Raw genomic sequence first — 12,871 nt, forward strand, 5'->3', positions numbered from 1 at the left:
TAATAATCAGAATTCAAAATTAACCGAAAATAACCGAAATTAACCGGTATTTTTCTAAACCGGTATTAACTGGTTCTAGAACCCTTATATTTTTTTAGAAAACCGAAACAAAATCGGAACCCTTAAACAAATTAATTTAATAATCGGAACCAGAACCGGAACCGAAACACCCAACAGGTTCCAATCCCTGCCTTTATGTAGAAAAAATTATTTTTGTTAGTTATTTTTAAATATAGTAGTAGGTTACAAATAAATAATGATAATAATTACATATAAGTCTTTATGTTATACTTATAAAGAAATATTAAAAAATATATAAGTTGTATAAAATACTAAAATGTATAAATGAATATGTAATATTTATAAAAATAATTTTTGTTGTCAATAAAATATAGAAAACTATGATAATAATTACAATTCCTGTCATAATTCATTTTTTTTACTCACTTTTGTTAGCACTGTTTAGGTTAGGTTGCTGGTTCACTACTTTTTAAATTAGTTATTTGAAACCAACTTAACAAAATCATTGTGTATTGTATTTAACTTTTTTTTGGTCGAAAAGTGAATCGGCCGAAAAGGAAAGGGTACATTTTTGGTCGTATTAAGATGTATTAATGTCCGCACGCAACTAACTGACTGTGTACGATCAAATGTCTATTTTGATTGATATACGGCACCCACAATTTCGTTATGAAATCTTTTTTCGTTGTTGGTAAAGTATAGTGTTATACTCAATAGTCAAATTATTATAACGTATGTTTGTGTATACACGGATGATTAATAATAAGAAATTCATCAATAATATCAAAATTTTTTTTTGGTCCTGGGAGGCATTGATCCCGAAACCCTCCCCTGTATGTTCGCCACTGCCGTATGGTATTATGTAGTATAATATCCTATACAGCCTATACAGGGTAATAAATAGAGCTGACTTTTGAAATAACTTTTGTTTTAATCAATATTTAAATTGTTTTTTTATACGAGTATACAATTTATACCCACTTATTTATAGTTTTAAATATATTATGCAAAAAATTATTTTTATATTTTAATTAGGTACTTATTTTTTAACATTGAAAATTTTAAATTTTAAATTTGATTTAAATTTTTTTAGATATATTCAAAATAGCCAATTTGTGAATCTGATTATAAAAACAATAATTTTGATAGTAAAAACATTTATCTAAGTCAAGTAGCTTATTTTTAGAATTTTTGATATATCAATATTTTTTTGATTAAATGAATTTGGAACGTATACCTACGTAAGTTATTATAATAACTTCTTTCAAAATATTTTTTTTGAAAGTTGGCTGACATGAGTACCTATATTAATTCTTAAATTATTTACTAATCATATAATTTTAACAATTTTTGTCATACGTTTAAGTAGCGTCATTTTTTTTCGTTAAGTCTTTCTGTTTTTCTGTTATACCTTGTATACTAATATTTAATTGTCATATTTTTTGAATAAAATATGAAAAAGTTGTTCCTTTTAAATTTTTGGTAAATTAAAATTGACTATTGTATTCATTTTTATAATGCACTATAAGTCTTCAATGTTAAATTGTCATAAAATATTTTTGCTCAAAAAATTCATAACTGCTTCATAGTTATAATTGAATTTAAATGCCAAAAAAATGCAGAGCTTAAGCACCCTCAGTTTTTTAATTGAAATTGCGCCTATGGGGAATTTATTAGTTTTGATTTCCATAGTACCAATTGGATTCACTTTCCTATCAGAAAAGATACTGTTGAAGAAAATCTATGCTTTTTTTACTGTCCTAAAGGCTAAAAGGTGATGACAGACCCAAATCAAATAATACACTTATTGTAAAATCACTACATTCGAAAATTGAAATATTTAAGAAAGGGAGTTAAAGTGCATTTGTTCTTAGGTATGCTAATATGCTATTAGTATATTATACCATGATTAACCATACAATACTTTAATACTTATAATAAGATATAATAAATTATGAAATATTGTAATGTCATTACAGTATGGTCATTAAGCCGCGGTCGCACGAATGCACGATGATAGTCTGTCATCATCATAGATGTTACTCGTCCTAAATCAAACTTTGTTGTTGAAAACTCTTGAAAAAATCTATAAGTATGTACTATGTAAATTCGGGTCACACTGTATAATAATTAATGAGGTGGTATTATTTTCGTTATCATTGCTGATAGTAAGAGAAATCATAATAAATAATGATATAAATAATTGAACTATTGAAGATAAGACATTAAACTTGAAACATGGTCTACATATGAATATGTATTGATCAATAATTTATATTATGGAACGTTTAAATAATTAATGTATACTAAATAATATTAATCAACTTCCAAATTTAGGTTAAGGCTGGAATAATAATCAGCATAGAGCCATAAACAAATAGTTTATTTAGCCATGTGGAAATGCCATAAATGTGGCAAACCAGTGTACTTTGGTAAGTTTTGAATTTCCGTTTTAAAAAACAGTACTTACATAACTGTGTATGATTTCTCTTACTTAGCGGAACGCATGCAATCATTAGGCTATGACTGGCACCCAGAATGTCTACGATGTGAAGAATGTAGTAAGCGATTGAACCCCGGACAGCATGCAGAGGTATGGCCAAGAACAAAAATTATAATTTTACAATCATTATCGGTTAATATGTTAATATCATTATACTGTTATGAATTGGTTATTAGCATAAAGGCGTTCCATACTGTCATGTGCCGTGTTATGGTGTGTTATTCGGACCTCAATTATATGGCCATGGTACTAGAGTGGAGTCTCATACCAGTTTTGGTAGAGTCGAAAACAAATATCCGTTCGGGCCAAATGTTGAAAGGTCATATAATAATTTATTTATATGTTGTGATAATTGATGTTTAATCTGATTATTATAGCATTTTGATTTTTGTTTATTATAGGTCCGAGTTGGATGAAAAACTCAAAATGTACAACAAATATTACGAAGGACGTAGTGGAGAGATTCGTAGCCGAGAGGTAAATTATTTTAAAATGTTTCTATTTTTTTTTTTTTAGAGAATTTGTGTATCAATAGAATTTATTTGTATAGGTAAATGGTCGTCCTATTCTAGAAGGGGCATTAAGAATCTATTGGGCTGTGACTGACATGATTCATCTGAAAGAAGACGATGACCAAAGAATCAAAAATAGAATCCTTAGAGAAAATGATGTGCCACTAATGGTGTAGTTTTTAATTTCAATGTAATATAATGCCATGTTTTATATTTAAATGGATTTTCAGAAACTACAAAGTAAATATGTAACTAATAATTCAAAAAATGATCAACATCAAAATGGAAACAACTCCTTTAACAAGTTTAATACATTACCAAATAACTTAAATCATAATGTTGTTGAAGATGACCTTAGTGAACTTTTGAAAGTAATTAAATTTGTAGATAAATAATAACTTTTTTTTGGTATTTAAGAGGATGTGATACCCATATATATCTTTCTTTTATATCTAATATTAATAATATTATACATATACGTTCAAAATCTATTATTTACATGCAGTGGCAAATTTATGGTTGAAATGATGGTCAGAAAAAAGATATAAAGTGTTTTGTATAACTTATCTGTATCATAAGCTGTGACATACCTACTTTTTACAAAACCTTTTTGCTGTAACTTATGAAAGCACCAGAACAAAATATAAGTGGGCCTATGAAATGACCATTAGTTCTGCCACTGGGTTTCACTGTCTACATGATCTATTATATACACATGTAAGACGCTGTCAATAATCAAAATCACATCCACTTAATAAACTTTTTTTATTCTATTATGCCAAATATAATATGTAAAGTAGATTTGAAACAAACTGATATTAAATGCACAAAACACAAACAATAAGTTTTTTAATTTGATAGAATGCTTAATTTCTAAGAATAATGGTTTGGATTTTACGCTTTATCCTCACATTATTTAAAGAGTTATGAGGAATTGTAAAAATACGCATGACTTCATTGGGCCAGGCTCAGGGTAATTGCCTATCTTAAACGTGTAAATGTTACTCACTTCACACAATAATTATTTACCTATCTTTAAAGTATATTTTCCAATTTTTTGTTATACGTATGTGGTGTGTTTTTATGTGCTGAAAACGTTAGTGGAACCAGAATTTTTGTTGAGTATTTTGTTATTTTTTAAATATTTAAAATGTGTATTATATAAATCGATGCACTGCGTCTTTATAGCTACAATAATATTATGTTTGTAACAAAAATCTCTTTAATATATATATAAAAAAAAAAACCAAACATTATATTGACATTTTGATACTTCTGTCGTCTTTAGCTAGAAGAATCACATATTTCTACATAAATCAAATATAAAAAACAAAATTAGGTTAGTAAATCATTGTGTAAAACGAGCAACTTTAATACATGTAAAATAGGAGATTATGCTGAGCCCTGCCCAGTGACATCACATTGGAAACGCGTAGTGTAAGGTTGTCTGTATAATCAATATTTTAATAATGCTAAATTTATTTATTTTCATTCCACCATACTGATAAATTAAAATATTCAATAATGCAATTTTAATATTAAAAATATATTAATGTTTACGTGTTAATATGTTTGCTTTGGACCTATGAACAACTTTTCTTTTATTTATTTGAAGAACTGTAATATACTGTCAAACATTTGTAAATTTTTATACTCATATAAGTTAAATTTTGATATGTGTAGTTCAAATTTATTAAGAGGACACCATACCCACATTATATGTTGTCTCCATCTTAAACATCTTAAACATACAGCTTCATAAATTTGTATTCAATAGTTCCAATTTTTGTGTTAGAATTAATATTAGAGTGAATTGACCTATTATCAAACTTTAAGTTAAGAACATTATCTGTGTCCTCTTGTTGGTTCAGCTGAACGAAAATGTATTACGCAGAATATGTTTTGTTAGATAGAGACATCACATTCAGTTGTGACGTCTTTTTAAAAGTTATTTGTTGATCCAAAGATAAGATGAAGAATTTAAATATATTTTCAACCTTATTGTATACCTAAATTATATCAATCATCATATTTTAAGATATAAATGGGTCTTTTTAGTTGGAAAAACAGTTTGTTTCAAATCCCTTTATGTTAAAATATTTTATTTAATTATCTGTAATAAATTAAATAGGTAGAAAGAGAAGTTGTTGACGATGAAAAGGTATGTAGTAAAAAAGCTGATATAGAAGCTCTAATTCCAGATAAAAATGATGAATATTCAGAAAACTTTGAATCTCAGTTAGAAAAAGAGACTGCTGATAAGTGTTTACTGAGAAGTCGTTCATTGGATGATGATACAAGTGACAATGAATACAACGATGAATCATTATCTGACCATCAAGATGAATTTGTAAATAATGTTAAAATGCGTCGAAAATCTGGATCAACAGCTATCAAAAGAAGGCATGCTATATGATACATGATACATATATTGAACTATTTTATATTTAAATGTATATTATTTTTGTTTACATTTTAGAACTGGAAGATTAAATGGAAAGAATAGAACAAAATTAAAACGCAGATGTTCAATTAATGGTCACTTCTATAATCGTGAAACAAGTTTTTTTACACCGCCATATGGTAGCCAAATGTCTGTTTGGGTAACATCATTGGTTACAACACCAGAAGTTATTAACCTGATGTTAGACAAATACAAAGTAGATGGGAAAGCATATCAATTTTCATTATTTCTTGTATTTGATAATGGAGGTAAATATCTGAAAAGTATTGTCAAATTTATTATTTGATAACTTAGTTTAAAATGTAATTTTAGAACGTCGTAAATTATTGGATGATGAATATCCACTGGTTGTAAGATTAATTCAAGGGCCACATGAAGATGTTTCTAGATTATATTTGATGGAAAGTCGAACCACAGATGAAATTAGTTGTGACGTGGCTCAATTTCTTAATTTTAGTTTACCAGAATGTAAAGCTATTCTGGCTGGCTATGATGCTGAAGAAGAAAAACATATTATTGCAGTACAAGCAAAGTAAAATATTTTCTATTGGTATTCTAGATCTTCACAGGCTGATAGCCCATTAGACCCTATATTATATTTTCATAAAATGTTAGCCCATCCCATTGCCCTTACAGCTCATTAGCATATTATCTATGCAAACTATTTGAGTTAAGAGTACTTCTTAGTTTTTTCCTCAAGACTGAAGCAGATAAAAATCTGTTGTCTTCTAGAAGTACTTTTATATAATATTATGATACCCTTGGAAAGTTTGAAAAAAATTGTATGTATAATTTTTTTTTTAGATATGAAGATATGAGGAGAAGAATCAAACAACGTATGGAACAGTTAAAGGTGCGACTTTAACTACTAGTAATAAGTTTTTAATTTTATGTTGCATTTCTTTTATATTAATGCACTATCTTATATAAAGGTACATTTTTTTTACATTTATCGACTCAAATAATAAAAAATAATATATAAAATCATTGTTGTAGTGTTTAGTTTTCTTTTATTATGTATACTTAAATATAATAAGACTGCTCGCATTGATCTATTATTTCCATCAATATTTTCAAGATAACTTTTTGTAGAATCAACATTGTGAGCTATATTAGAGTTATTATTAAATTGAAAGATGAAAATATTATTTGGTGTAGTTTTTAATTACTTTCAACGCTTTTTAATGTTAAAGTGGACACATTAAATATATTATTTGTTAGATAGTTTATTACAGAATATTTAATTACTGGATTAATGACATCTGGATAAAAGTAATTTGTTGCACAAATGTATACCTCTTGTTATATTACACCATACCTGGAATATCTGCTCATAACCATCTTATAAGACACAATCAAACCAAATCTAGAGTGTCAACATTTTAACTAATCTTAAAATGTAAGCCTGTTTGGCTGCATGTAACCAAATGCAATCATTTTTAAATTTTTAAACTCTAATTATTTTATGTTTAATTTTCTATAAAAAAATTTAATGTAACTAATTGAAATTGTAGATACTCTTGGACTTATCTATGAGTCTTCTATGGTTTATGTAATTTTGTTTTAATTTATATTTTATTTTATTGTATCATTCATAAAAAAAAAGGTGGGTAAGTGGGTGTTGGTCTGCTGTACAGTAGGTTACAAATGGGTCACTGTATAAATGTATGATGGATGGTATTAAATTTTAATTAAATGATATAATATTATTGCATACAAAAAACGATTCTGAGAGGAGATGGTTTGTCAGTGTGGTTATTTTATATTATATGTATAATATTGTTATTACTTATTAATTATTATTCATTTGGAAGCCGTTAGCCGGTACCTTGAATTAATATTATAAAACTACAACAAAATAAATACAAAAAAATCTGTTTTTATATTTTTGAGATTTTTTAGTTACAGAATAACCTACTTACATGGAACCTTGTTTTAAATCTTCAATTCTTAGCTATAAAGGTTGAACATATTTTTATAAATTTTTAAATACAAAATCATTTTTTAATTTTAAATTTGATAATTTTGTCAAAATTTGAACTTTAAATGCTTTTTGAAAAAAATTGTGCCTATGTATTTTTAATATTTTTCAATTCCTAAAGTAACAGTATATCAGGTATCTTGTATTAAGTTTTCAATCTTTTTGATCAAACAAATAAAATTTAGTTGAGATTTATAGAAAAAATAAAACTATAAAAAATTGAAAATTGGAAATATCCGTAAACAGATCGAAAACAGAAATAATACATAATATCGAAATATTTTGTAAATTTTACCAAGTACAGGGATTAATAAAATAAACACATGATATAAATTTCAAATGCCTGTGGTTATTCGTTTTTGAGTTACAAAAAATAAAAAAATCGACTGAAAATCCAATGTTGTGAAAATTTGAAATACAAACGCTCATAAAAATGTAATTTGACTTTTTTTTTTTTGATTAAAGTAGAAACACTTATAATCTTGTATTACATTTTAAATCTTAGATTTAAAAGAAACATTTTTATAATAGTATATTTATCCCCGGTAACTATAACTTAGGATATATTTACCTGGATGTGTAAAAATTATTGAGGGTAATAGAATCCATTGGGCTATGACACCGGCATTGGCTGGTACTTGTTTCAGTAGTCGTCCATGTCGCGTCACGCGTCGTCTCGGTTTCGATGAAATGATGTAACAAATTAACAAAATGGTATTTTTTTTAAACTAATTATGATTTGCAAATATCTCCATAAACGGAAGTCGCCATATTTGACGAATTTTAAGTATTTTTGTTTTTCGCCGCATATCGAATTGAGTGCTTAAAGTTGAGCTATAGGTACACATTTTATAATTATGTCAAAAAATTAATAATTCCGAGCGGCTTGCTAGTACAGTAATGAGTACCTATCTACCTAGTACCTTAGTTGGTGTAAATGTATTAGGTATGTAATGAGCATATTATAATGCTCAGCCCCCCAGTAATTTCACCTGCAAATTTCCACTTATGAGTACAACGTAATAATTCACCTGACCTCTTTAAAGTCATATTAAATTGACTACCTAATAAAAACCAAGTATAATATTAAACCAAAACTGAAAATGTAATTAGCAAACTGTTGAGATTATGACAAATTTTGTCAAGTTTTAAAATTTATAAATGCTTATAAAAAAGACCGTGCCCATGCATCTCTAATAATTGTTAACTGTTATTATTTCAAGATTTTTGATCCTATCAAAATAATTATATTGACATGTATAAAAAAAAACTAAAAAATTTGAAACGTCTATAAATAGCTTAAAAAATGTATCTACGGTTATTCGTTTTTGATTTACAACAAAATAAGAAAATCATTCCATGAGAATTCGTTAATTTTCGTAAGACTGAAAATTCAATTTTTGTTTTTCCTGACGCTTTTGAAAAACGAATTTGACCTCTCGAAAATACCTTTTAGATTCACGTTCCCACCAAAAAGATGTTGATGTTGAAGTTGAAAATTAAACATTATTCTACTAGCAAAAATGTTAGGTACACACAGAAAAAAACACTCATCAGTGTAAAATCAATACATTTATCGCTTTCCTCAGAATCTAAAATATTACAATCAGCCATGTCTCTAACAAATATTAATCCGGTTTTAAAGCCGGTTCTTACTTCTTGGTTCTTACTCATCCAATTATTTTGTTTGTGCACTATTCTATATTTGTTTATTAATTTCCACACATGTTTTTTTGCGAGAGTTTATCATAGTAAAAATAATAATAGGTACTTAGTACCTACTTAAATTTAAATGTTAATAACATTAGTCTTTTAATAATTCTAAAAAAAAAAAATAATAATTGTTTATAATTATAAATACATAAATGAAAATAAACGTTTCAGTCATCGATTATCTATATATATAAGAATCTAACTTGATTTTGGAGACGAAGGAAACCGGTTTGTATGTTTATTTATCATTGTTATTATTATTAATTATTTATTTATTTGTTTGCACTTGCATTTTTCCGTTTGAAATATAAATATATATAATAAATAGGTACCTATAGGTATTCATTGTATAAATAATTTATAGTTACATTTTGTCATTTTTTTCTACCTTATTTCTATTCTATAATAAAAAGAATAAAATTTACCACTCCAGTGGTTGAATTCAAAATTTAGGATATATAATTTTCAGAAGTTAGTAATAATAATAACTACAATATGTAATTAGGTATATTATATTATTTGTATAGCCAAAAAATAGTCTTATGTTTTTAAATTAAATTATAAAAAAATGATTTCTTCCGGAGGAAGGTTGGGCAGCTAGTTAATTAATAATACCTAATATCAATATTATTAGCTATTATGATTTACAATTATCTAGTATTCAATTTTAACATATTTTTTTTTTATGAAATTGGTTACAATATAATTTTTTAGAACAGCCAGAATAAAAAATGAAAAGTAATAATTTATTATGAAAGTATAATATTATGTATCTACCTAATAGTCCCCTACTCCCTTATTATGAGTAAACACCGAATCGACAATTTTGTCGCGGGTTTATGGGTTGTAAAATATTAAATACATGAACATATAGGTCGATAATATAATATGAACTCGTGAAAATTAATTTGTTCACCTTACTAGCACATCCATATTTTAGCATTATTGATTATTATTATTTTTGCTTGTATGTAGTTATGTAAAATTTATAATCTACGCTGTACGTTTTTATTGAAATATTATAATATTATTTTAAAAGATCCGAAATTCGTTACAATAAAAAATGGAAACCTCCTAGCGTGATAGGTACATACAAGTCAAAAGTTTTAATTGCCATAAACTCAAATTAGATAAAAAACATAAAAAACAAACATTAGTGTTATTTACTAAATTTTGTATAGAATTGCATTGTACCTACTAGATTGGAGGTGTAGTCTATAATATAATCTACCTAACTATCGAAATGTTTGTGTGTAAGCGATCCACAGCCAAATCTATCAGATTAAATATTATTATGATGTTTGGTGCATATAGGTAATTCTATACTCGAGGACAGGGACGTAACTAAGAATTCAAAGTGGTCAAAATATTTCAACATTCAAAAAGTATAAAAAAAGATTATATGTTGTTAAAAAAAAGAAATATTCTGTCAATCAATGGGGGAGATGGGGTTCAGACTACAAAACCTTCCTCTTTTGTGCACCCTAGGTCATTGATGGTGCATCTCGAGGCCAAATTCGTGAATTTTTAATTTTTTAGATCGACTCAACACTCACATGGGGATTTATTGGCTCACGAACAACAAATATTTATTTGTTTATATAGGTTTGCCATTGGTTACACAAAATTAAATAGTTATTATAATTGGGTATAATTTAAGGCCTGTATTTTATATTTGATCAAAAAAACCCAAATGACTGTGTCGAAAATCTGTGCATTTTACATTTAACGGAGTTTAAGAAGGGACAAATCCATGAGCATTTAATTTTGTTCATTTTTTCAGGGTGAAATCAGGTTATACAGCTACACTAGGTACCTACCTACCTAGTATTGGTACTATATAATATACTGTAGATATAAATATATCAATGCTTAAAGTAAAAAACATTGTATTATCTTTGAATAGGTACCTATATATTATCATCTCAAAATAAAATACCTTAAAATAAAATGACAAAGAATTTATTTTTGGTGTTAAATATAGATAAAAATAAAAAACAACAAGGCACATTATTTTTTAAGAAGGTACCTTAACATAATTTAGTCATGGAAAATAAATAATAATGTATTGCACTTTATGTTGAGTAGAATATACTTGGTATATTCAATAGGTATGGTAAAAATATTCTACTTTTTCTCAAAATTTAAAATACATTATTATTTTTGCCTAAACTTGGTCTCAATGTTCTAATACCCTTTGTTTGCAAAGTAACTAGGTGAAAATCGTGATATCCTAGCTGTATCAGTGGCGTATTTAGGATTTTGTCATGGGGGGGGGGGGATATGATTTTATCCAGTATTTATCAACTCAAATATTAAAATTTCATGAGTTTTTTTCTCTACAAGAGATATAATTGTATATACATTTTAAGCTTATGGTATAGTTTTGTTGTGATATTTTTTAAATTATATACATATTTAGTACATAGGTACTCATTTACATAATATACAAAAAGGTTTACCAAGATTTAAAAAAAAGGTGCAAACGATAAGTGGCCATTTTAAAAGTAGCTACACATTTAGAGGTCATCTCTTTTAAGGGAGTATAAATAGAATCTAACGGGACAAATGACAAATTTGTAGAAAATAAAACAGTTAAAAACACATTTTTTTGTTCTGGCTAAATAGTGTATGGACGTATGGTGTTTTAAAATGTTAATTTTTGCAGATTTTCTCATCACTTATCCTAAAAGTTGTTCATACAAGAAATAAGAATACCTTATTGAGATAACCACGAATATTTACCAGCTTTTAACAAAATATATTTTAATCAATTTAAAGTTAAGTTTGTAGAAATTTCAAAAATTATTAAAAACTAATGAAGTTTATCAATTATTTATGTCAGTATTATATACATTCTATTGGTGTACAGTAAATTCTATAAAAAATTCTATTATTTTTTTTTGTATAATATAAATTATCAAAGGTTGAAAATGTAAAAAAAAATTTTATCTACCTACATTCTCAAAAAAATACCATGTCCGTAAGTATTTCAGTAAGTAAGTAATCAGTACATCATAATTGGAAAACTACTTATCGTTACGACATTAGGTACTATCTAAATACCTAATAATAATAATAATATTGCTGAACAGAGAAGGATAATCAAACATCAAACAAGCCGTCCTGAGCACTCTTAAGGAATTTCATAAACATGTTTTTTTCTTATTTTAATAATATCTTTCACTATATACATATGTAATTTATTATTCTCTTTATGAGCTGGTCTATATTTGTTCATGAAAGGGAACCACAGTCAAAGGATTGCGTATTCTCGGGGATAAATTCGCTCAAGATTGTGTAAGTACATAAAAAATTCAATATTGTATACCAAAGTCATAAAAAGTTTAGGTACACCAATGCTTAATTCAAATTAACAATTTAAATTTTAAATATTCTAGCTTAATACAATAACAACCAATAATCTACGATCTCCCTTCAAGTGGAATTAACGAGTTACAAACCTGGTACTGCATACTAGAGTATAATATTTTACCAGGTACGTTGAGTATTGGTATTTGTAAGACTTATAATAATTTTTGGTTTTTTAAAGTCTGTGGTACGGGTTTATTTATTTATTTAAAAGTTACCGGTAGAAAATTTAACACAATATACTATGTGTAATGTACTTACCTATTTACATATTATAATATATGACTTATAATATAACTACCTAC

At 26.6% G+C, this 12,871-nt stretch overlaps 1 protein-coding gene across 2 annotated transcripts; it reads left to right on the top strand.

Annotated features, from left to right (window-relative positions):
- The first annotated feature begins 2,241 nt into the window (after positions 1-2,241).
- Positions 2,242-6,648, top strand: LOC100165348 (ras association domain-containing protein 4). Of its 2 annotated transcripts, XM_016804661.2 has the most exons (11): positions 2,242-2,453; positions 2,520-2,614; positions 2,701-2,843; positions 2,926-3,001; positions 3,075-3,206; positions 3,267-3,407; positions 5,168-5,197; positions 5,276-5,439; positions 5,516-5,748; positions 5,813-6,032; positions 6,305-6,648. In XM_016804661.2, exons 1-11 carry the CDS (start codon positions 2,414-2,416, stop codon positions 6,363-6,365), a joined length of 1,335 nt encoding a protein of 444 aa, XP_016660150.1. In that variant the 5' UTR covers positions 2,242-2,413; the 3' UTR covers positions 6,366-6,648. The 2 variants fall into 2 exon arrangements, with proteins under 2 accessions (XP_016660150.1, XP_001950112.1); XM_001950077.5 differs by having other exon boundaries at positions 2,243-2,453; positions 5,168-5,439.
- The last annotated feature ends 6,223 nt before the right edge of the window (positions 6,649-12,871 follow it).

The sequence above is a fragment of the Acyrthosiphon pisum genome, chromosome A1 (genome assembly GCF_005508785.2).
Source record: "Acyrthosiphon pisum isolate AL4f chromosome A1, pea_aphid_22Mar2018_4r6ur, whole genome shotgun sequence".
NCBI classification, from domain to species: domain Eukaryota; kingdom Metazoa; phylum Arthropoda; class Insecta; order Hemiptera; family Aphididae; genus Acyrthosiphon; species Acyrthosiphon pisum.